Consider the following 25936-nt stretch of genomic DNA (forward strand, 5'->3'; position numbering starts at 1 on the left):
CTCATGAAGTAGACAGCTGTTGCACCCTAATGAGAGCCCTGTGTTGTGTTGGCTTTGGATTAGGAAATTCTAGACACAGCTCCATTGGCCCCTTTGATGGGAAATGCCATAAGAGGCTAGAGGTTTTCAGACTGGATGGTTGGGGTCATCTAAGCCTGCCTGTGCTCTCTACTTCTGGTTTTCTTAAAAAGCAAACCCTGTTTTATGTTCTCTAAACCCTTAAGTAGATTTTTGACTTAAAACTGTTTAATAATCATCCGTGTACTGCTTTTGCTCCGAAGGACAGGGATCTGATAAAAGGAGAGACAGTCTATTTGAGTCTAATTACCAAGTATAGAAGAAGAGATTGTTAGGGGCTAGTGAGATGAGATGGCTCAGCAGTTATAGAGATCCTGGAGTCTAATGCCCTCTGGCTTCTGTGGGCACTGTATGAATGTGCTGTACCAACATTCACATAGGTTCACATATACATATATAAATAAAAAGTATAAATCTAAAATAATAAAAGTTTTTTAAATCGTCTTTTAAGTCACGAGAATTATTCTCCATTAGAAGTATTTTGTGGTGAGAACCACATTAAAAAAAAAAAGGCTACTTCTCAAAAATTATTTCTTCCTTCATCCCACCCACCAAAGTTACAAAGTATTGTTTCTTCATGCAAACCCATAGCTGTGAACCAAGTGTATGCCTGCCTCTAACACCAGGAAGGAAACCTGGAGAGTTCTAGGCCACCTTGGGCAACACAGGAAGGACCCTGTCTTAAAAAAAATCATAATACATAAAAAAAAAATAAAGTGTAGATGTGGCTAAGGAACTGTATGAGCACAGTGAATGTCCTTACTGTGGCACTAGTATCAGGGAAGAAATCCATTCAGATATTATTTTGCAGAATGAAGAGCGTTGTCAGCAGCTGGCGGGCGGGGGGCGGGGGGGTGTGTCCAGGACTCTTCTATTGTTTCCTGTTTTGGATCAAGTCCAAAAGTGAAAGTAATTGCTTTTGCGCTGGTGAGTTGCAGCGCTGTTTGGGCCACTGTGATCTCTTCCTGGAGGGGCTGGAGGGGACGCAGATCTGAGTCAAGGTTGACACAAGGTGAGTGATCGCACTTCACACAATGTTGCTGCAGTGACCTCTTCAAGCTTGGGCTGGGTCTGTTGGCTGCAGTGATTAGGAGAGCTGCATTGAGTGCAACACTGGCCGCTCAGAGCCCACCCCACCCTACCCCACCCTACCCAAGCCTTCTGCAGACCGTACAGGCGAGGAAAGGCAGAGCCAGCCACCGAGGCAGCGCTGGAGCCTAGGGAGGAAGACATCCTCCATATTTAATGGGAAATGTTTGCTATTCCAAAATTTATTTTAGCATAAGTTAAAATGAACAGATTTCCCCTGTTTAAAAAAACAAAAACAAAACAGAAATTACAGGCTTTCCTGGAACTTTCTAACAACCAGTTTATACAATGGGTGCCGGGTTTTATCCATGCCATCCTACAACTGACCTACAAAGAATATACATTCTCGGCTTGCAACCTTTAGTTGTGTCAGGGAAGTTCTTTCGATATGTTGGAACAGTCAACTATTTCTGAACTGTTATAACTCCAGATTAATTTTTCCATAGGAATAAAAGCCAAACTGGGATTGTCAGAACACATAGGTCTAGCTCCGTGTAACTCCGTGTTTCAAAACATAATTTTAAACCACAGCAAATATATGCTAACAGTAATTTTCCATCCTAAGGGGGTTCTTTACTCGAAAGTGTGGCTCTGATGGTTGTTTTAGCATGACCACAATGGTGACATGGTGAGCATTCTTGTGTTTCACCAGCTGTCATTGCCACAGTGGGCTCAGCGTGGCAGCACACCAATGTGTAGTGCCAGGGCTTGGAAAGCAGAGGCAGGAGGATTGTAAGTTTGAGGGTGGCCTGAGCTGAACAGCAGGTCAGGCTGTCAGTGTGGCTTCGTGCTCTGGAGCGCCTGTGCAGGCCACCGTAGGCCCAGGTTTCATCCCAGCACTGATACCACCCAGTCGCACTGGGGACTTAGGACTTTCCTGATCCAAAGAATTGCTAAGGTGACCATGAATGACAGGGAGAAACTTCAAACGCTGCTCCTTTATGGCACGGTTGTGGCTCCGCTTGGACACTATTGTTTCTTGAGCATAGTTTATGTATGGGGGTGCACATTTCCATTGAATTGCATGCATGAGCCACAGCATATTACTGTGTACCGGAATATTTCAGAATGTTGTGATTCATGACCCTATGAAAGAACTTACAGAATGGGAAGAAATGTCGTCCCCCCCCCCCCCCCCCCCCCCCCCCATGGGCATGTACACCCACAGCTTGGTCTGGCCTGAAAGCGTTGTTACTCGGCTCCATGTGCTTTACATAATTGGGGGGCCAGAGTTTTGAAGAGGGCTAAGTAGATTCTGCTAGGGAGAACCATGGGCTGGGGGTGTGGCTCACTGGGGAGTGCTGCAGAAAGGAAATACGTAAGAAAGACCGTAGACAGGTCTTCCTCAAGCCCTGACTCGGGGTTCATTTACAGAACAGCGTCTGAATGTTAATTAAAAGTTGTATTTTCTGGGTTCTCCCCTCAAGCCTGATACCTTGGAACCTCTGATGGCCAAGCTAAGAAATCTGCATTTATTATAGCCGCATGGTTTACTCTAAGTCACAATTCCCATCTTTAACATCTCCTGTCAGCATCCAGGTCAGGACAAGAAGCCCAGAGTGGCCTGTTGTGCTCCAGCGCAGTCTGGCTGGGACTCTGGCCTACTTGGCATGCTTGTCTGTATTCCTAAGCTTCCTGTTTCTGGGCTGACCTCTGTACAGCCATTTTGCCCCCCTCTGTGGACTGTTAACTACACGCCTTCTCCTGAGATAACAGCATTCTCCTGGTTAACTTTCTCTTCAGGGAGTGGCTTTTTTCAGCCAGCTTCCTGGTTGGCCTAATGCCATCTTGGCAGAGCCAGGAGAGCCAGGCAACCCTAGAGCATGGCTATTCTCTCTGGTCCTGAGAGAGTGATATCTCAGAGTCCCTGCTTCATCTCAATCTACATGTTCTTTCAGTAGTTTGTCTTGCCTCAAACTCAGTATGCTCTGAAAAGCCTTATTTAAAAAAAAAAAAAAATGTGCTTGGTCTACTTTTTAAGAATTCCTTACAAGTTAACTAATCAGAAAATAAGTTAATAATTAAATTAGTTCCTCTTTATCCCAGGACCTCTATTGCTTAGGCCAGTGACCTTTAGTCTCTTCTTTCTTACCGTGACACCCATGACAGTGTTTCAGAGAGTTGCTAAAAAAGCATCACAAATTTGTCTTTCTTTGTGTCTCTTGTTACCATTTACGGCATCCTTAGGAATGAGAGAACTAGCCCTTTCTAAATGTTCTCTTTAGTTACTCTATTGTGTAGTACGAATAAATGTTCTTTAATAAAAATACACACACGATTGTGTACGTTAACAATGTGGAGGTTGTCATTTCGTGTTGTCTTTCTCCTCATGGCAGCCTGCATATTATATAAAAAGCATATCATATCCCCGTCTCGCTTAAAACCAGACAGTGCTCTGCAGTGCTGCTGAGTAAATGATTCTTATTGTTGCTAATTATTATGCCTTATAAAAATCCTCAGAGGCTCTATCTACAGGCTGTGGCCATATCAGTCTGTGAAGCCGTATCTCACACCGGTCCCAGTACAACCAGGCCTCCTGGCCTTGAACTGGCATCCCTGTCTTTTCTGCTGTGAGCCTTGTCTGTGTGTGTGTTTATATCAAAGCTGTGGCAGGCCAGGCTCCTTCTCATGAATCCATTATCAAATCACCTGTCACCTCCCTGGTGTCTCATCTTGTCATTACTGAGATGTTTAACCACTACAGGAAATCATTAAGTTACTGTGTGTGTGTGTGTGTGTGTGTGTGTGTTTGTGTTTGTGTGTTTGTGTGCATGCGTGTGTTTGTGTGTTAGTGTTAGTTGACTACAGCAGAATATATAGATGTGGTAAAAACAGATTTGTCTTTCTCACTTTTTAAATTCTGGGATACTAAAGAGAGCCTAGCATGGAATAAGTGTATCTAAGAATAAACCCGATAAAAACAATATAATTAAACAGTTTAATGGGCAGTTATCTGTGTTCTCTATGTCTTTCCTGGCAGGACACTAAATTCTTGTGTGACCAATGAGTTAAGATTAACTGGTTAGTGCATTTACACATAACTGCCTGAAAAAGAAAAGCTTCAGTACTTTGATATACTGTCGTTGTAGATGGCTGAGTCCATGTGAATCCTGCAAACTTGATCCAGCTATCATAACATAATCTCTGTATATTACAGAGACAGCCAACCCCATCTCGTGACATCCACCAGTGTTTCTCTGCTCATTAGGATCCATTTCCAGTTCTTCATTTTTGCCCATTAACAGATTTGTATATTGAAGTGCAGAGTCATTATCCAGCAATTTCTCCCAAGATCCCCTTGTAGGATGCTGACTATGATGGGCTTTTCCATTTCTCTTGCTTCCAATCTGCTTGCTGTATACTGGTCTGTATGCCCTGATTTTGTGGCCTGCCCTGGGCCTGTCAGAGCTTCAAAAAGTGTTTCAGACTTTCATCTCTTCATGAAAGTCTCTTCATTGCTGGAACTTCTGATTCATTTCAAGAAGTCACTTTAGCATTTTTCTCAAAAGTTTATGCTGCTAATTGTGTTGAGGCCGTGGGAAGGTGGGTGATGTTTGAACAAAAATCTTGTTTTGTAGCACAGGCTGGCCAATACTGTTAGCTTACAATTGAACTTTGTTTTTTCTTTTTTTCCTTAGTATCGTAAGGGTCATTAATCAAGACATTCACTTACCTTGGTTTTTTGGAAGTAAGATCTCAAAACACAGGAATTTAAACTTAGAGATACCCTTTTTTCCATATCCCTTGCTTATTTTCTTCCTTTTTTTTTTTTTTTTAATCTCAACCATTTTTGTCTGTGTATCAAGTTGTGTTCACCTTGTTGTGCAATCAGGTTTAGAAATTCTTTATCCTGCAGAATTGAAACTGCCAATTAAAAGGTAACTCTCCATTTCCACCTCCCCAGCCCTGTGCCCCCGGAAGTCACCATCTTCCTTCCTTCCTTCCTTCCTTCCTTCCTTCCTTCCTTCCTTCCTCTCTCCCTGCCTGCCTTCCTTCCTTCCTTCCTTCCTTCCTTCCTTCCTTCCTTCCTTCCTTCCTCTCTTCCTCCCTTCCTTCCTTCCTTCCTCCCTTCCGTCTGTATGTTTGGCTGGGCCCACGATCTAACACGTAGTATCCATCTTTTTCTGGTGGGCACAGAGTCCTCACTGTTTGCCCACACTGTAGCTTGTGTCAGAATCTCTTTTTGTGGCTCATTGATACCTCATGTTAACAGACCACATTTTGTCCATTTGTCCCCTGACAGACACTTGGGTTACTCCTACCTGTTATGAATAATGTTGCTGGAACACATGTTCAAAAGATAACTTATTTTAAGGTTTCATTTTTTTGTTCTTGTGGATAAACTGTGGGCCCCGGGTAAGACTGCTGAATTGGGTGATCATGTGTTTTCAGCTTTCAGAGTGACTGCCATACCGTCTTCTAGGCATTTCCTTTCATTTTGCATACGCACTCCTCTGTCGGCACACAAGGGGTCTAGGCTACCCACATTCTAGACAACACTACGTGTTTTCTGATAGGCCACACCTCTGGCATGGCACTGTTGGAGCTCGGAGCCAGGCTGCAGTCTGATGGGTCAGGCAGAGGCAGGCCTTAACCTCACTACAGAGGCTAAGTGTCCATTGGTGCTTCTTTTTAAACGCACCCAAGCTGTCATGGAAATCCAACAGATGGGCCTTCAAAAGTAAAGTTTATGAAGGAAAGCCCAGACATCAGCTGACAACACCTGACCTAAGTCAGGTCAGTGGGCCTGAGCTAATCTTCCTTAAATAGGCCTATTAAGCATGTTAAGATGTGCTCAGTTAGGTATGCACTGGTTTTCTTTTTCAAAAATCACTCTGTGGTTCCATCAGGGTTGCGAGTTCTTACAGTCCATCATAGATCCACGAAAGGCTTTGATTTGGGGTTTTAAGTGCCATGGAGCAAAGATGACCAGGCGTGCTTCCAATAAAACGGAAGTCTTGAAGTTTAGGTTAGGATGCCAGGGACAGCGGGGTGGCCGTTCACCAATGGCGAAGGAGCTGAGCCAACATTCTGAAGCTATAAAATTGGAAATTCTTAGTTGTCTGTAAGTTCAGTGATGAGCTCTGCTAGATGTCTCTTGGAGATGAAGTCTGTGACTTAGCCATGGACAACTGCTGTAAGGGCTGAGCCCTCCTGAGCTCCTTCCATGTACACTTTACAATGGAAAAAGCCAATAATGAGTTCCAGTTAGAGGGAAAATCCAGTGATGTTTATTTATTTTTATTATATGTGTCTAGTGACCAAGAAGGCATCAGATCCCTGCAACTTGAGTTACAGACAGTGATGAGCCAACATGTGGGTGCTAGGACTTGATCCCCAGGCTTCTAGAAGAGCAGCCAGTGCTTTTAACCTCTTAGTCTCTGAGCCATCTCCGCCCAAATCCCCGTGATGGTTAAAGATAAAAGTTCAAAGGCTTTTTATTGGCATCTCCTCTGCTTTTCCTTTAATCCTGCCGACTCGGCTTTCTGAAGGATCTCTGTCAGGTACTCAGTGAGTCAGTTATATAGGCCAGCAGGTCATACCTGCCTGTCTTTCTCATCTCAAGGTGGTGAGATGAGCTAGGCAAGAATAGATCTGTGTTTCGGATGTAAAGGGCCCAGGTGATGGCGGAGCTGGGCCTTCCTTCTGTTTATTATGTTCAGCTCACACACCACTTGCCTGGTTCAGAAAGCAATTCCGCTTTCTCAGTTAGGTTTCTGTTGCCATGATAAACATTCTGATCAAAGGCAGCTTGGGGAGAAATGGTTTTATTTCATCTTACAAGTCTCGGGTCATGGTTGCTATGTGGTGGAAGTTGGAGCAAAAATTCCAGAGGCAGGAACTAGAGTGGAAACCAAGCTGCTTCCCACAGTTTGCTCAGTTTGCTTTTTTCTTCACCCTAGGACCGACCATCTGTCCAAGGATGGAAAACCATCCACAGTGGGCCGGGCCCTCCCATATCAAAGGTCAATCAAGAGAGTGCCTCGCAGGCTTATGTATGGGCCAGTGTGATGGGGGCATTTTCTCAGATGACTCCAGTTTGTTGTCAAGATGACAAAACAAACAAACAACAACAACAAAACCACACAATATACTTGTACTTCTATAATACTTATCTTTTTTTAAAAAATCAGCTAATGATAGGATTTTATAAGAAATACCTTTTCCTATTATCTCTAGATGACTATTTGGTCAGTTTCTTAGTAAATAAAAATCCCCACCACAGGGTTCCTCATGTGGGTGGATGCCTGGCTTTGTGTGCACTCAGGAATTTGCCACGAGAAATAAAATGGAAGACCTCAGAGGGAAAATGGAGACTGAAAGGTTACCTGAGGGGAGGAATCCCACTCAGTGGTCCAAGATTGAAGCTCCATTCCCTCTAAATGAAAAGTCATTTGTTACCCTTGAGGTAACTTGTTTGTAGACCCTGGGAGTGATCTATGACAGAGTCAGTGACAGAGAAAGGCATATCACAAGTAAATATTTTACAGAACATGCCCCATCCAGTAAAAATAATTAAATATGGGGGAGAGCAAAATTAAACTTTTTTTTTTCAGTGAAGAATATAGCCTACTATCCAATGAGCATTTATATTTAATATTTGTGGAATGGTCATCCATTGACTTCACCTTCTTTGATAGGGAATTAATGTGCCGTTTTAAAGGTGATCAAGATCTGATGGGCCTTTAGATTGATGTGCCCAAAGGAAGACACTGGATCTGTGAAGGAGCAGAAAGTTAATGATTTATGGCTCCGCATTCCTTAAAGCTGTAGCACGAGCTCATGGAGAACTAGATAGAACTGGGCTCCTGAAGGACATCTGCAGCACATTCATTTTAAGGATTTGAGAAACTGAGCACCACGGTGACCTTACATCACCTCCTCCTCCTCTCCCTCCTCCTCCTCTGCACACAATGTTCTATAGCATGCTTCAGGAACTGTCCCCACGGGATTGTCATTAATCATCTCTCGGAAGTGTTTGCTTTCCTCCTGCAGCTGGGTAAGGCAGGAAAGCCTGTAATGTTGTGTCGATGGAGCAGGGCTATTGGCACTGGAATTACTGCTGCTCTAATAACCTGCACCTACTGCAAGCACCATGAGTTGGCCTGAGGATCTAAAAGTTTTCCAGAGAAACATAATGACTATTTTTTGTGGTTCACATGACGGTTTTGTTTTGTTTTGTGGTTTGGTTTGGTTTGGTTTGTGTTGTTTTCTTTCTTTGGCTTCAACGTCCACCTTCACTGTACCCCCCTCAGTTCATTTCAGCTTCTTTCTGGTTCACAGGCTTTCTACCATCCTGTCGCTAATGGTAGAGTTTTGTTTGTTGTTCTCATTATAAAAGTCCAGACACCTGCCTATTGTTCTTCCCTTAGGAAGTTGAAAGTATCTCTTAGGCCTGGGCAAGCCTTCTCAGGAATGGATCAGGAGGGCACTGTGTTGGTCGTTTAGAAGATGGAAGAAAACCCACCCATCACAAGCCCCAGAACTCTCAGGCCTCACGTTCTTTCTTGGATGCCTATGGCTCATAGATGGCTGACTCCCTCCATTGGTTACTGACATAGCTTCATGCGCAGATTGATGGAGTACGAGGACAGGCAAGATGGCTTCTTGAAGAGGAACATCTCCAGAATGATCTTAGCCTAGAGCTAGAAGGAATAGTTGCTCCCAAGATTAAAGGCTAAACTTCTTGGTGTGAGCTTTGTTCCAAGCACTGGCGTCGTTTTTCTTAGGGCTTGCAGAAGATTTTCTCATCAGACAAACCGAGAGCCACTCCCTCCCCTAAGTGACAGTCTGGTGAGTTTTCAGAAGCAGCTCTGAGCTATAAGTGTATGCTGCATAGGAATTGGAGGCCCATGGGCTAGGCTAGCTCACAAGCCCCTTGCTGTCTATGTCATTGCCTGTCAATCTATAAAGAGACGAATAATGTCTCATGGAGCTAGGGGCTCACATGGGAGACATCCTGAGATGTCTGCAGAGTCAAGTTTGAGCCAGCCACAACTGAGGCTGACACAGCTAGGACTTAAAGTCAAGGTGAGTTTGACACTTTCCTATTGGTCCTGAGGGAACTGAAACTATCAGTTGTGTTAGGCGGATAGATATCCCTGTGACTCGTAGGGAAATGTAATAGTAGTTTCGGTAATATAAAATCCTGGTGAGTTTGAAAACATGCGATCCTAAACTGATACATCAGAGCCTGTAGCCATATCTATGCCTGTGGCAGCTGCTGATGGACACCCATCATGGTACCCATAGCCCTTGTAATTATCTCAATTTCTCCTTCCTCCCCTCTGTCCTCTGCAAGGCTGTTTTTTCTTTTTCTTTTTCTTTTTTTTTTAATTATTATCAAGTTAGTCATTCAAACTTGGCCCCAGAGTGTCAGTATTTTGCCAGGTTCTTGAAACAAGTGGGTCATTTCCAAGTTGTACACTCCAGATATAAGGACCTGTTCAGCTATATTTGACATGTCAGGTCGCTGAGAGACAAGCCGTACACTCAGACCCTTCAACCTTTCTCTTTTAATGGGGGGGTGGGGGGGGAGGGAAGTTGCTTGTATTTACAAGGTAAGGGAATTAAACTGACATATCAGAAGTTGAATCAAAGCCAGCTGGTTCTATCAAACATAATCAGAACAACTGTCTGAAGCAGGAGTTCTCTGACTTATCAAGGGAGTGTTGTGAATGGAGACAGCAGCTGTACAAAGCACACCCACCACAGTATATGACTTCTGGGATACATTAGGGGCTATTTGCAAAGCTTCTATGTAGTCTGAGACTTTTCCCACCAACTGGGTTCTACATGAAGCCTTCAGGACCAGTGGAATCCATACGGCAGCGTGTGGCTTAGCCTAGAAGTGCATTAGATGGTTATGTGCCAACTTGTCAGTCACTTTAGATGTCACTACAAATGAAAATGAACCGGGCCAGGCAGTGGTGGCGCACGCCTTTAATCCCAGCACTTGGGAGGCAGAGGCAGGCGGATATCGAGGCCAGCCTGGTCTACAGAGTGAGTACCAGGACAGCCAGGGCTACACAGAGAAACCCTGTGAAAATGAACCGGAAGCTACTTCCTGATTCCAGTGTCACATGTTAGGTTTCCTCCTCATAAACTGGACTCACCTTTTGCATCCCACTTTCCCTATTACTGGTCTTCAATTCTAGTTACTCATTCCTGTCTTGTTTTGTGACTGTTGCTCTTCAAGAAGGAAGTCATGTCTGTGTAACATTAGAACTCCAAAGGAATCTTTTGGTTTTTCTTAATTACAAACTAAAGATGAATCCCAAGGACTAAATATGAAGCAAACATTAGAAATCAGAGTTTCATCATACAGAGAAATCTCGCTGTGTATGTTAATTAAATAAATAAAACTGGTCTAAAAAGATGAAAGAAAGCAATGAGAGTTTAAAATTAATTTTCCAGTAGCTTCTGGGGGAAGAAGAGGGTCCTGTTGAACTCTGAGATCTGATTATATGTGCCATATCAGTTATGATTCATCTTGTACAGTTTAATGAGCCACCATATTTGGGAGATTTTCTAAGTTTCTAATTGAAGTATCTGGTTTAATATTCCAAGGAGAAATAAATGAATCAAGAGACTGAGAGATGGCTCGGTAATTCAGAGCACTCTCTTTTTCCAGAAGACCTGGATTAAATTTCCAGTCTTAACTTCAGTCCCAGGGGAATCCAACACCCTCTTCTGGGCTCTAAGAGCACTGCAGACCGGTACATCAAGCTAAGCATCCATACACATAAACTAATAAGCTAAAAATTTAAGTTAATATATAAGACCTATAAAAATACTTCTCAATAGGCAGAGCTAAAGAAAGATTATATAGTTAAACAATTCGCACAATGTGGGGACAGAGTAAAGTGACCAAGTATCTCAAGTTAGCTACTGGCTTAATGAACAGAAACACTTCATACTTTGGATTGCTGTGTTGTTGGAAAACAGTTTAGCAGAGGAGATATATGTATATATACACACACAAACAATAGTCCCCTAAAGTTTGACATTCTCTACTGAGAACGCAGTCTTCTGCAGTAGAAGGGATCAGCCCGTAAGCTGTGTGTCATTGGTCGAGATGACAGGGGTGTGGAGATGACCTGATTCTGCCCAACCTCTGCAGGCTGAATCCTAGGATAAATGCGCATGACAGCAGTTGCTGGGTGGTTGTTTTTTTTTTTGTTTGTTTTTTTTCGGTTTTGTTTTATCCTGTTCTGGAATCATTAGGTATTTGTCCTACTATGGATATTGTCTAAGAATAATGTCAACACAGATTTTGTTATCAGAAATATCAGTGGCCTCTCCTGTGCTTATAAAGAGCTGCTACTGCTGGGTCAGCCCTTGTCATGTTTTAACAACTGACAAAATAGTCAGGCATTTATTATGGTGCAATTACTTTTAGATGGATGGATGGAGAGAGAGAGAGAGAGAGAGAGAGAGAGAGAGAGAGAGAGAGAGAGATTGATTGGTTGATTGATTGTACAATTACTTTTTGTTGCAATTACTTTTGGATACACACACATCTCCCAAGGTCTGCACGAAAAGTACAGTTACTTCCTGGATTGAATAATGAAATTGTTATATGGGGTGTGTGTGTGTGTGTGTGTGTGTGTTTCACATGTCTGTGTCACCCATAGGATGTTACAGAGGTTTTGCCCTCCACATGAGTACTTCAGGATCTGACCCTTGATGTTAATTAAATAGTTGGTGGTTCAGTAAATGAATCAGGATTTTCTCCAACAATCCCAGTGCTGGTTCGTGATTAATACACGGGGTGTTTACTATTAATATTAATATTTCTTCACACCAAACAGTCACCCAAGCCTTATTGAAAGCACATCTGTTGTTGTTTATGTTTATCAGTGATGAGCAGTCACCCATGTAAGTAGAGTTTTTGAAAATGTCAGTCTAATATACCTTTATTTAATAATTTTAAAAAAGCAATCTTAAATGTATAAGCCTGGAGTCCAAAGAACATGGTTCTCTTGACAGTCCCTGGGTTGTTCCCTTCCCAGTTTAGTGTCTACTACTATTCACTGCTCCCTCCCAAAGCACTCTCTCTCCCATCACTGTAAAACTAACCTAAACTCTGCAAGAAAAAGCGTATGCCTTCTGAACTAGTAGACAGCCAAGTACAGGACGAGTAGGATTGGTTATCCGGCAACATTACCCACTGCTGCCCAGACTCTCAGCTCAGCTGCCCCTCGGACCGTCTTCGTCAGCTGACTAAAGCAACCACGCACAAGAATGAGCTGCTTTTTCCTGCCAGCAGCCTTTCTTCCAAGATGTTCACTGGACAATTCTCGTGTCTGTCCAGTTATGAACTTGCTAGCTGATATAGATTGTGAAAGGCTGGCAGACGTGGGGTTTGCAATCTGGTTGAGAAAGCAGGGAGTCTAGAGTCTAGGCCAACCAGGTATAGAGCATCCCCTGCCCGGTTGCCCCCCTCCCAGTCACCTACTCACCACCCTGTCCTCTGTCCCCATCCCCATCCCTGCTTATGTCCAGGGTCAGAGGCTCCTCAGCAGCATGCTTTCAACAGCAAGCCCTGCAGGCCACCAGAACCTCTCTAGGAAGAGGGCAAAGAGAATGATTCTTGTCAACGGCTCCGTAGGCTCTGAAGACCTGAACTTGTGGATGTGAATAGAGTGTTTCCTTACAAAAAAGGACCAGTGATGTGCCCAGTGAGGGACAGGCCTGCCAAGCCTACCAGAGAAAAGTGTGGTCATGGAACCAAACCTGTACCTTTTTTTTTTGCAGCTGTGTCTGTCACACTGCCTCTAGAAGTTACGTAATTTACAGACAAAAGGGCCTGCCTTAAAGTATAGTTTAGTAATGTGTCACAGCGCGATGCTGTAACAAGAGCCACCTGATCTGAAGTACACATGGCTGAGATGTGGCAGAGGCAGAGCTGGCAGCATCCCACAGATGATGGTCTCTACACTGATCCCCAACAGCGGCATTGTCATGGCTCAACAATGCGCCTTTGCCCGTGAACACATGGGCCCAATGGCTGGCACTGACATAGTCCCTCAAAAGTGCCACTGTCCTCAGTTCTGAGGCAGCCTTATTGTTTGGAGCTCAGGGAATGAGGCTTCTGTCCAAATACGAGACAATAATTTGTTCTGTATACTTGATAGCAGTCTTGTGGGTCATTGTGATGTTGAAGATTCTCTGCAGTGATTTTATTTTCCCCTAGGCTCCAACCCTCAACCCTGTGAAGAACTACTTAACCCCCCAACTGAAATGCCAGCAAAATGCTGCGTTTCCAGGCACAGTACAGACACAGAGCAGAGAAACCATTCCCAATCCAAAGCAGCTCTCACACTACATTGGCTCTCCCACACAGGAAGTCTCTCAGAGCATCAAAACCGTTGTGCTAAACAGTTAACAACTGAGGGGATAAATTTAATTATTAACAATTTAAAAATAGTAATAAATTACAGTGACTTCCAAGGTTTGGAAGATTGTTTTCGATCCGCTCTGCCTACTTGCATTCAGTCTGGCAGCAACACAGTAGAGAAACATCTCTGGGCCACATGGGTTTTGGGTATGTCTAATGGGCTGGGTATGATAGGGAATGTTGGGTGCTCTGCCGGGCGAAATAATAGGGGGAGGGAAGGTAACCTGCGTCCGGCCAGAGCTGGGGAGACTGTCGCAGAACTCTAGGGAACCACCACGGGATGGGCGTCGGCCTCTGGGGGTGGGGTGGGGTGGAGTGGAGTGAGGTAGGGAATGTGCAGTCTCCCTCTGGTTCTCGTGCACCACAGACCGATGGGTACCCAGGGAGAGTGGGAGCTCCGCAGACACTGGCCCGGCGGACACAGGAGACTGCCTGCACACTCTTCACTCCACCAGGTGGGCATCTGGCTGTGGGAAGCCACTCTCCCAGTGGGGATGGGGGGAGAAAGGGAGCAGCCCTGTGGGCTCTCAGTCTTGGAAGATCTGAGAACGAGGCAAGGGCCCCAGGGCAGCTCAGCTCAGTCAGCCCAGGGGCTGAAAGGAGAAAGGGGCGGGGAGAAAGGGGGTGCCCAGTGGTTCCCTTGCCAGTGTGGAGTGAGAGTCCTTGGTCCGGTCTAATCTCGCAGCTGGAGCTGGGAGATTAAACGAGGCTCTTTAGAAGAAGGCCTAAACCATTGTTCCAGTGCGGCATGTCTAGACTAAAGGAGGCAGTCCATGGTCTTAAGGCATTTATTATAGAAGGGGTGGAGGGGGGTGGAGTAGAGACAGGCCATGGCCACGAGGGAGCAAGTGGTGAGAGTAAAGACAAGAAGTTAAGAGTAAGAGGTTAAGATGGGGGGGGCGGTGCGGGGAAAGGTCAAGCAGCCCGTTTTGTTTTGTTTGAGACAGGGTTTCTCCGTATAGCCCTGGTTATCCTAGAACTCACTCTGTAGACCAGGCTGGCCTCGAACTCAGAAATCTGCCTGCCTCTCAAGCAGCCCCTTTTATAGTGGACTGGGCTACCTTTCTGTTCCCAGGTAACTGTGGGGCAGAGCTTACCTGGCTGTGGCCAGGTGAGTGTGGTGGGTAGAATCCAGCCAGAATTGTGGGAGCTGGGGGCATCGTCTACGTAATAGATAGCACAGGATAATGGAGCGAGGGCTCAGTGGTGTCAGTAGCCTAATGTCTGGGGGGGGCATTGCTTACTATTCCGTCCCTTGTAGAATTTTCTGCTGGGTCTCCGGAGTAAGCCTGCCTCAACCAAAGATCACAGACTGCCTTTCACGATCCAACAGGAAGGTTATGATTTACAAAATAGACTTATACAGAAAAGTCCCAGATGTAGCCGATGTGTTTTGAAGAGAGTACCGCACAGGTTTCCTTGCTTTTGCCCTGGCAGAAGTCATCGGTAGTTCCTCTCTACTGGTGTATGATGCAAGATAAGCATCATATGTACAGTCTGTACTGTCCCGGTGCTACCAATGACTACCTGTACTTTTGAACCACGAAGGTGATTTCCTCACCGAGTGTTAAAGAAACAAGTCAGTAGAAAATCACATCCAAGTGCTGGGTTTACCTAGGGCTTTGGACTGCAAGTAATAGGAAGAAAGTCTCAGAATGGCTTATACGGTACAGAAGATTGATTTCTGCAATGCAAGAAGTCCTGAGCCAGGGTAACTGAGACATAATTTCACTTACCACCTCAGCCGCATCCAGACCAACTGTTTTGCTATCCTGGCTTGACTTTGTCCTCGTAGCTGCCAAATGCCTGCTGAATTGTCGAACAGTGCATATTAGAGAGTAAAGAACCCTTTCCCAACCCGTCCCGTTGGCTAGAACTGGCCATGTGTGCTTTCCTAAGAGAAATCTCTCCTGAGGAAAATGGGGGTGCTAAAACTGCTTTCTAAACGTCCTCGACTGCTCCTAAACTATACATAAGGTGTTTGATTTTCTTAGAAGAAGAATGTCCTGGGACACCCTGAACAAAGGACTCTTAGTGTGGGGGCTGGGGAGTTCTTGACTCTTCCTCAGCCAGCCAGCTATTGGATGACACATCTGAGGTTTTTTCCCAAAGCAGCAGAGTGCAGAAGATGTAAAACCTTAATTTGGGAAAGTTGGAACCTTTCATATTAAAGCTGATCCATCATCTGGGGAAGCAAGGGGAGAGGGAGTCAAGATAAGGAGAGTTCCCATTATCCAACTTGTCCAATGAAATCAGACCACTGCCTCTACATTAGGGCAGTGGGCTCTAAATATGGAGGCATCCTCACCAGGAGCTAAACCTGTTCGAGATTTGAAAGGGACAAAGAGCCAGCCTTGGGGTGAATACCAGTAAGCTTCCAGAGGGAAGAGTACTCAAAAAGCCCCGAGGCAGAGAACATGATGGACCCAGCAGGGCTGGCACACTGAGCGGAACATCAGGAGGCGAGGCGAAGGTGAGCTGTAGAGAAGCCATTCAGAATCGTGTGATTCCTGGTCAGGAATGGGCAGGGGCGTCTAGGCACAGAGATAAATTACATCAATAACCAAAAAGTGACAGCATCTATTGAAATGAGGGACACTATCCTGAGATGCCACCTCCAGTCCCAATTTAGACAGTAATCAGGAACTCCATTTCGTTTCCTTAAGTCTCAGCAAAGTTCTTTGTATGTAGTGGACAAAGTTCATGGTTCTGATTAGCTGAGTGGCTTGTAACTCTTACACAGAAAAAGTGTTTCTATGTCTCCTCTTGGAAAATTCCATTACCCAACCTGGTGAGGATACCACTTCGTCCCATAGTGGATCGTTCATGTAGCTCCCGCTGACAGTCAGAAGGCTACACAGTATCCTATGTCGAGGAGAAGGGAAGGCCGACACATCTCTCCCTGGGGCCAGCCATCTCTCTTTGGGTTTTGTTTGGTTTGCGTTTATAGCGTCGATAAGCTCCCTCCCCACCCCCCCTTTGACATTTTTATGGAGCATCTGTGACTATGTGGAGGCAAACATATCAAACGAAAGACAGTGTTGGCAGTTTGTGTGCCCAGTTAGGTGAATACTTAGCTCTTCTGGGGTGAGCGGAACTCATCATAGGGCTGGTAGTAGAGCTAAGTCTAGAAGGAACACCCTGATGCAAACACAGAGTAAAAAGACATGGCCAGGACCAGCAGCTTGGATCCTGCTGCAGGAGCCAAGGTATCTGGTCCAGATGTGGAGGGAGAGTTCGCTTCAAGGCACTAACAGACTTTCAGGGATGAGAGCCAACGGGACTTGGAAAGTGACTGGATGCAGACAGAGCTGAGGTAATGCCAAGGACGTACAGCTATTCTGTCTCCTGTCAGCGAAATAGGTCCAGGGAGGAAATAGTTCCACCTGAGAGCCTGGCGAGGGGTGAGCCTTCTTTCCATGACCTCATTGTGGGACACAGAGGAAGAGCAAACAGTAGTCAAAACAAAGTACCAGGACTTGTGCTAGCTCCTTTGTAAGGCGCTTGAAGATGCACCCTGGTAACTGGGTACTAGGAATCGTCTCTGCCGCTATGACCAGCGGCCAGCCTGCCTCCTAAGGATGCTTGTCAAGTTATAACAGCCCGTCATTGGGGGAGGGGTGTGTGGCAGGAGGAACCTTAGCTAGCTGGCAGTGTTCCATCACAGTCGGGTGGCAGAGAGAAGACAGGAACTGTGGCCAGGCTATACAGCTTCAGGGCCACCTCCAGTGGCATGCTTTGTCTCGTCAAAGGCTTTACCTTGTAAAGGTTCCAGACCCTTCCGGAACAGACTACCAGCTGGGGACCGGGTGTTCAAATGAATGAGCTTATGGACGTTAATGTATACTCAGACCATGGGCTGGAGAGATGGCTCAGTGAGTAAGAGCACTGTCTGCTCTTCCAGAGGTCCAGAGTTCAGATCCCGCCACCACATGGTGCCTCACAACCATCTATAGCGGGACCTGATGCCCTTTTTCTGGTATGCAGTTATTTATACATACAGATGGAGCATTCATATCCATACTCAGACGCTAACAAAGGTTAATGTCAAAGGTGAAATTGGTCTCCTGACTGTTGTTTCTTTTTTTCCCTCTTCCTTTTGGAAGTATATTCGGTGCTCTTCGAACCGGTGCTTACATGCTGTACATCTTGATGACCAAAGGCCTGAAGCAGTCAGTGTGTGACCAGAGTTTTTACAATGGACCTGTCAGCAAATTCTGGGCTTACGCATTTGTGCTCAGCAAAGCACCCGAACTAGGTGAGTGGTTCCCTTTCCGCCCCCACCCCACCCCCACTGCAGCTTCACAGACACGGGACTTCCTACGAACGGACAGAGAAACACGGTGTGCAGCTCTGTCTTTGCTGGTTGCTGAGAAGCTAGAATGCCCGAACTTTAAAAATTTGACCGCCTCTCTCCCACCCTTCTGCTCCCTCGTGTTTTAAGTCACTGTACATTACGTATATTGACGGAAAACAGTTTTCGAATGTCAATGTCCTAACAAAACTAAAAATAGGCCACTCTCGGGGGATTTATGAAATAACACATGGTCTCTTCTCTAAGGCCCATGAACGGCTGAGGTAATATTAAAATCAGAGAAAGAGACGAACAGTGCCGCAGTTTCTAAGTCACAGAGATAAGCAACCGTTCATCTCTGCCGTCAAGATTCAGACTGGGAAATCAAACTTCGCTTTGGGGGCTCATATTCTCATTAACCGAGCTAACTATTGGCTTCTGCTGCTGCTTCATTTTATTCACCACCCAAGTCTGGCCCTGGGGAACGTGAATGTAGGACACCTGCTAGAAAGGAGTGGAAATTCTTCCTCTGCTTTCAGATTCTCTTGGCCCTTCGGTGGTCTTGAAAGTAATGGTGGCATAAGTTTGCCAAAACATTGACAAGTTATGTCATGGGCCTGTTACGAGCACGGTTTTCTGGAAACGTGTCCTTATTGCCAGAGTAATTTAAGGACCCCACTGGTGAGGGTGAGCTCTGAGTGAATCCGTGAATAGCATCCACTAGCACACAAACTGGTGTATGTTCTTCCCAAGGAAGGCAGGTCAGGTCACCCTTCTATCTGAGATTCCTAATATTTTTAATCCAAGGTTAATAATTATATGGCTTTAGTGGAATTAAATTGAATTGTGGGATCAGAAGGTACAAATGTTCATTGTTTTTGTTTTTTGTCTTCTTTAAACAGAGGTGAGAGGGAGGTAGATTTATCAGGAGACTTCTAGAGTCTGTTTTGATACTAGTGTTTTGTAAGCTTCTCACAGTTCGTGGTTACGCATCCACGTCGATACAAGTTCTCTCGAGTGTGTTGGGGAGCTGCTGAGCCACGTGTCACAATGTGGTGTAAGTTTGCTGCCTATGAGTTGCTGGCAGTTGGATTGATGGCTGTCTCCCTGGGTCAAAGACTATGGGACAGTAGCCAAGAGCTCTACCTAAAAACCTTTCCTATGAGGGTCAGAATATGAACGCAGGTGTGAATACATAAACACAAATTGAGAATAAGATGCATTGATAGATATATTCAGATTGAGTCAGACAGTGAATTTATATAAGCACCTACTTATATGGTTCGGATGTAAATATACTTTACCCAGAACAAGCCCTAGGAAATTTCATGTGACTGGGTGTGTATTTGTACACATTTGTGTGCGGGATACAGGTATATACATGCCATGATGTCCATTTGGAGGATGGAGGACAGCCTTGTAGGTTGAGTCCTTAGCTTTCACCAATTGAGTTAAAGTCTGGGGGAGTGGTGGTGCACGCCTTTAATCCCAGCACTCAGGAGGCGGAGGCAGGTGGAGGCAGCCTGATCTGTAAAGTAAGTTGCAGGACAGCCAGGGTTACAGTGTTTTTCGTGTACACCATGCTAGTTGGCCCTAGTCTTGTCTCTACCTCTTCCCTTAGACACTTGCCCTACCCATCCGGCTTTTTTATGAGTTGTGAGAATTCCAGCTTAGGTCTTCGTAATTCTTGTTGAGGTTGTTCACCTTGGCTAACATATAGAAACTCTGACTATCTGTAGACACTATACTAACAGTTCCCTACTGAGGCTCGTGTGCTGACATTTGTTCATGGAACGTCATGGAAGTATTTGAAGTTCTGACTACACTTTCTTAATTTAACAATATGGAACAGTGGTCTCCAAATACTGTACAACTTGTGTCACGGTGGCCTTGTCTCTGTCAACTCCTGAGTGTCACAGGTCAAAAAATCCAAATACTTAGCACTTAGAGTGTTTGCCTGTGTGTTTTGAAGGTTAAGTTAACGCCTCGTCTTTTGCAATTATTAAGTCTTACCATTACCATTTGATAAGAAAGGTCTATTCATTAGAATTACTTTAATTGAGTTTTCTTATCCTTGGAGCATATCTTCAAGGTCTTTGTATGTTCTAAGAATTATGGGATCCTTTACGAATACCCAAGAGAAAGGTGTATGCACACAAGCACACACACACCCAATAGTACAACTGTGAAACTATTTCTCGTCCCCCGAAGCACACACCTATAGTTTTCACTAGTCTCTTCTTTTCCCCTGGGGGTCAAACAAGCATAATATTCACACTGTGGTGTAACCATAACATTGTCCATTTCTGGAACTTTTGCATCTTCCCCCCAGCTGAAACTGAACTCACCCCCACTGACTCCTCATCAATTAAACTCTTAAAAATGGCAATAAGGGCTCTCCGTTCCCGTGGAAACTTGTGTGGACTTGTTTCAATGGAATTAAAGGACTCCACTCTGCTACTAGTCAGAGCGAACGAGCTGGCCCTCTACTACTCTTCGCGCCAAGCGGCCAATGCCTGTCGTTTGGATTCTATTAAAACCTGAGATTTGCTTTCCTTAAGACTTAAGTCTTAGACTCCGCTCTGAGTCTAGGTCCTCGCTCACTTGAGCTTATTGTTGTTTTGAAGTGCTAGCTCAGCAGCCCTTCAGCTCACTCTTCGAAGAGGAGCTCAGCTGTCTGTGACAAGCCACATACACAGAGTTGGATCGACACCTCTCTCTGTGGCTGTGACAGCTTTGGGAGGAGAGAGTTGCTATTGACTTCTCCATAGGCACACAGAGATTTTGGGTACAAGAAATACCATGTCTTGTCTGCTAGCTGTCTCTTAAATGAAAACAACTGGGCCAAGAGTTGTAGGACTCGCCATAAACAGGATCATGAGTCAGAGGTAACAACAATAAATGACAAAGCAGACGCCTCCAAGAAATCAAAGCCTTTGTTTAGACTTGGCCAACACCCATTCCATACCAAGGCATATTTGCTTAAGAAGGATTGGCTGGCCAACATCCAACCCATCATAGTCTTTGGAGTCTCATGCATTTCTTAGTTCCTCTATAGCTTCTGCCATACCCACAAACTCCATGATTTGGTATGACTCAGGAAAATGGAAAACGATTCTGGACTGGTTCATCCAAACAACTACATTTGCATCAGAAGGCAAGGCTCTGTAACTAAATAGTAATAGCAAAGCCCATGGAGTCAGGGTCGGATCCTTCCGGAACCTCAGGGTAGTCTGTCTGTATTTTGGGAAGCCACCATACTCAGCGCGTCTACTGAGGACAGTAACTTTGATATGGCTCTGAGTACCGCTGCCCAGAACCATTGAAGGGAGGTTGTTATGCTCAGCTTCCACCATCCTGAACATGAGTGCTGAAAAAGACTCTGTGTAAATTTAGGTGGATAGTGTCTTCAAGATTTCGTGACAGATTGTTCTCCCTTTCTTACGTTCCTCCCAGAGTAATGAGGGGAAGCTCGGAGTGCTTCAGCTCTGCAGGTCCTGTTTGCATTTCCATGATGACTGTCTTGTTAGATAAGAAGCTAGTCATGCAAGAGTGATATGATAGGATGTATTTAAAGAGTTAGGCAGGACAAAGTGCTTATTATATTATGGCAGATTGCTTTTACTACATTTGGGTGTTGTATCAAATTGATATTTTTAATGAATGTTTAAAAGACTCATTAAAAACCATCTTGATTAGAACTGGGTAAATTAGTTTTGAAGATGAAATTCCTTAGACATCTAACTTCTTTCCACTCCTAACAAAAGTCGGCCAGAAGTGTTGTGTCTACATTGTAGTCCAGAGAGGAAAGGAAGGCACAGAGCCTTATAGAAGTATCAAGGAGAGTTTGGCCCTTAACTATACACAGGAGAGTGGCCATCACCTTCTGTTTGTTATTTCTGTCATTATAGGCATTATAAAAATCAGCATCTCACAAGAGAGCAGAGGATTTCGATGGAAATTTTGTAATAGGCTTAGAAATGTAACCACTGGCAACTTGCCTTTCCGTTCTAAACAAATATAAAGTTATTAGGTTTAATAATTCATTAGAGAAATAAATAGTATTTCTTGCTAAATGCAACAGGGACTACCTGTACTGATACCATCACAGCCCTCCAAACCTTAAGACTTCCCAAGGCCCAGCATTACTTGGCCTTGTCTGCCTCAAGAACTTTAGGCCGTCTACCAAGTATGTAAGGGGTCAGCCTTGGGTTGTACGGGTTTCATTTGTCTGTCCTGAAATCTTGGAGCATTTTGTTGGGCCCTTGAGTTTGCACTTCAGTCCACCGCCTGGTCATTTTTCCTGTTATGTATTGCTGAATCTGGTTGGTGAATGTCTATTTCAGATTAGAAGCTGGTACAATGTTCTGTTGATGATCTTGAAGAGTAGCCTGTCTTGCTTGTTTGTCTGCTCTACTCCTTAGAGCCAGCCATGGTCCTCACTCACGAGGCTTTGTCTCCCCTCTTTGTCTTCCAGGTGATACGATATTCATCATTCTGAGGAAGCAGAAGCTGATCTTCTTGCACTGGTACCACCACATCACTGTGCTACTGTACTCTTGGTACTCCTACAAAGACATGGTAGCTGGGGGTGGTTGGTTCATGACTATGAACTATGGCGTGCATGCTGTCATGTACTCTTACTATGCCTTGCGGGCTGCGGGTTTCCGAGTCTCCCGGAAGTTCGCCATGTTCATCACCTTGTCCCAGATCACCCAGATGCTGATGGGCTGTGTCATTAACTACCTGGTCTTCAACTGGATGCAGCATGACAACGACCAGTGCTACTCCCACTTTCAGAACATCTTCTGGTCCTCGCTCATGTACCTCAGCTACCTTGTGCTCTTCTGCCATTTCTTCTTTGAGGCCTACATCGGCAAAGTGAAGAAAGCGACGAAGGCTGAGTAGTGTCAGAACTGAGGAGGAAGACATAGCTCAGGGTCATCACGAAAAATAATAGACAAAAGAAAATGGCACAAGGAATTACATATGGTGCAGCTAAAACAAAACAAAACATATGTATGAGCAGACGCTAAGCCCAAGGCAGCTTGGGAGTGAAGATTAGGTTGTAAGTTTATGATCCTTTTTTGGGTGAGGACTCGCTGAGCGCAACTCCATCTCAAAGCACTGCTGCTGAGGGATCCCTTCCCTCTGACCTGTCAACTCTAGAACATACTAGATGCAAAGGCAGCCATGGGCAAAGAGATTAGTAGACAGCAAGCAAAACCCTTCAGGAAGGGGGAGTGGGGGGGTGGGAATCTACTCAGAGTCTTTTGTTTTGTTTTGTTTTTCTCTAAGGATAAAGGAGTTTCCCCTTTTCAAACTATGTGAGCACACACGCACACACAATCTTTTCAACTTGAAACCGGAGCTGACAGAAAAGATAAACATGGGAGAGACAGGGTTTATATCTGGACAGCAATGCTTTTGCAAAAGTCTAGGGCTTTTAAAGAAAGGTTAGCTTGTAACTCCTTGACAAAAGATGTCTTAATTCTTTTTACTGTAACTGAAAGTAAAAAGGTAGATACTTCCCCTTCACTGCAGAGCCTCAGGGCTTGTATGTCTGCTACAACCAAATGGAGGACAATACTTCCCCATGATACTTTATTTCTGGGAGAAAGAAACGCCTGCAGTTGAAGCAGTCACACTGACAACTGTTGTTTCTGCTCTTTGGTGAGAATTCAAGCATCCATTGTTCAACTGCCCCAAACTTTAGGGCGGAGGAGTAAAGGCAGAATTGAAAAGAAAGAAACTCAACTGGTTGGCTTGAAAATGGAATCTTGTACTATCTGTAACAAAACTCAGCCCAAGGCCGTCATTCCTGGATCTGGAAAGGGAGGAAGGACTATGGGAAGAGACTGGAGCTCGAGACTCATCCAATACAAAGACAGCGTGTTCGCCTCCCTCCCAGCTTGATGTCACACATAATCCTGGCTTTCTAAATGAGACCCTGGGACACACTCTGTGCTTTCTATATTTTTTGTGACTTTCAAAAACAGATCTGCAGGGGTCTGCTGATTTGAGGTAAACACTGTGTTTATGCAGCCTCTGCATTTGCTCCCTTAAGCAGTGCAGAGGCGTGAGAAGTGCCCTCTGCTGGCTCAGTGAGAAGCTTCAACAGACCCTTCAGAATAGGTTGAAATAGCTGACCACAAAGGGCCTGCGTACATTAAACCTAAGTTCTAAGTGCTGTCAAACACCTGATATGTATTTGACCAAATCAGAAGAGATAGAACCTCTATGCTTCAAGTAAGCTTCACAAATTTTTAAAGTTACTTTCACTTGGGAACTGAGAAAGTCAATGTATTAAGAGCCATATTCTTTAAAAAGAAAGGAAAGAAAGAAACTAGACAATGTTATCTGTAATATTTCAGTCCTCTACAAGCCAAATAAATGTATCGATGTTCCTAATATTTCAAAGACGCAATTATGTAAAGTTGTTCAATGTGATATAATAGTATTCGAATTGGTTAAGTAGTTTAATGATTAGGCAAACTAGCAGAAACAATTAGAGGCTACTACACTGCGTAGATTATACACACATAGCCACATACGCACAGAAGTGTGAGGTACATGGAGCTGGAAAGCCCAAATCAATAGGAACACAATTTTTGGCTAGCAGACACTGTCACCTATCTTCCTGTACTTGAGAGTGGACAGTAAAAGGGATTTTTTTTCAAATTATTTTTATATTATTTTAGCTTTAATTGTGCTGTCATTCATGAAACAGCTGCTCAGCCTTTCTGTGAGAGATGACGTGGCTGTTTTCGTGTGGCTTGTTTACGTGTGGAATTTGGAAAAGAATAAAATTTGATTCCATTCTGTGGCAATGGGATCAAGAGTGAACAAAGAATTCATGTAGATCAAGTCATAACTGAAAGACCAGGGGAGGGAGCCAAGCAGTGACTGGAGTCAGCTGTGGCATCCATGGTAACATTGTGTGGTGGCTGATGGAGGAGACACGGTTGGAGGGGTGTTTTGTTATTAGGGTAGAAGTTAACTGGAGGTGAAAGTCTAGAAGCCACTACGGCCAGTAGAGTCTTAGGGTGTACTTGTTCCTTCGAGCTTTGTAAATGCACAGTAGTATTCAATACTAATAAGCCTTTCCCTTGCCTTATAGAAGGAAGTGAGCAAAATATTGAAGACCAAGAATAACTGATAGGTGAAGCCACCTATCAGTTAACTTGAGTCTAATCAAAAGGCCAGCCTGAGGCTCATCTGGTTGGTTCAGTTTAATTCAGATATTTATCATAGAATACAGGTTACAATATGGAAATCTCATAAGCATAAACTTTAAAAAAAGACTAAGCTATGCTTCCAAAGCACTTTACTCTCAATGTTCGCTTCATGCTCTCTTCACTTGTAAAATAACTTAGACTTTTCATTCGCAGGATGAGTATCTAATAAAGAGTTTCAAAACCAGCTAAACTATAGCTCCAGGCAATTCCAGTGTTCATCATGGGAAGAAAAAGCCACATGTTTTTTAAAAAACAGAATTCTGATATAGGCTCAGCACACAGTTTTTAACATATCAGCTTAGCTGCTCTAATTATATCAAGATACGAGGCTGGACCACTGGCCTATGACACATCTGAAACCTGCCAGAGAATTGACTGCCACATAGATAAAACTGCTGTCTGAACATTCCGGGTAAGCGAGTTTTTTGTAGCTGCCCCACTATGCTGCAATAGATTATCTTTCTATTAAAGATTTCTCGCTGCATTCCAATCCCAGTGTGGTGAAAACTTAATTCCTGGATTGAATGAACACGAATCCGAGACCTCATACAAACGCAGTCGCGTTCACTAGGTCTGAGCATCAACTCAAATGTGTTGAGTTTGCAATGAAATTCTAGTGAGAATCACTCCATTCACACAGTAGGAGATTTTTATCTGGACCTTCTAGTGTCACTTGTGAGAAAAATAACAGCTATCATTATTATTTATTTATTGTATTTATATCCAATGCCAGGCCAAAGTATTGATTTAAAAATCACAGCTTATTTCAAGCAGTGTCCCCCACCCCCATCTTTCTAATCTGTCTGCACTGTTGAAAGTCGAGACTGGAAGGGG

At 44.4% G+C, this 25936-nt stretch overlaps 1 protein-coding gene across 1 annotated transcript in view; it reads left to right on the plus strand.

Moving 5' to 3' along the window:
- Nucleotides 1-25592, plus strand: part of Elovl6 (ELOVL fatty acid elongase 6) — a 107164-nt gene extending 81572 nt beyond the window's left edge. The window contains exons 4-5 of the mRNA XM_031375472.1: nt 17677-17828; nt 22342-25592. Coding sequence (XP_031231332.1) covers nt 17677-17828; nt 22342-22772 — 583 coding nt within the window. The 3' untranslated portion in view covers nt 22773-25592. The remainder of the gene's footprint in view (nt 1-17676; nt 17829-22341) is intronic.
- The last annotated feature ends 344 nt before the right edge of the window (nt 25593-25936 follow it).

This window comes from Mastomys coucha, unplaced genomic scaffold, assembly GCF_008632895.1.
Source record: "Mastomys coucha isolate ucsf_1 unplaced genomic scaffold, UCSF_Mcou_1 pScaffold16, whole genome shotgun sequence".
NCBI lineage: Eukaryota > Metazoa > Chordata > Mammalia > Rodentia > Muridae > Mastomys > Mastomys coucha.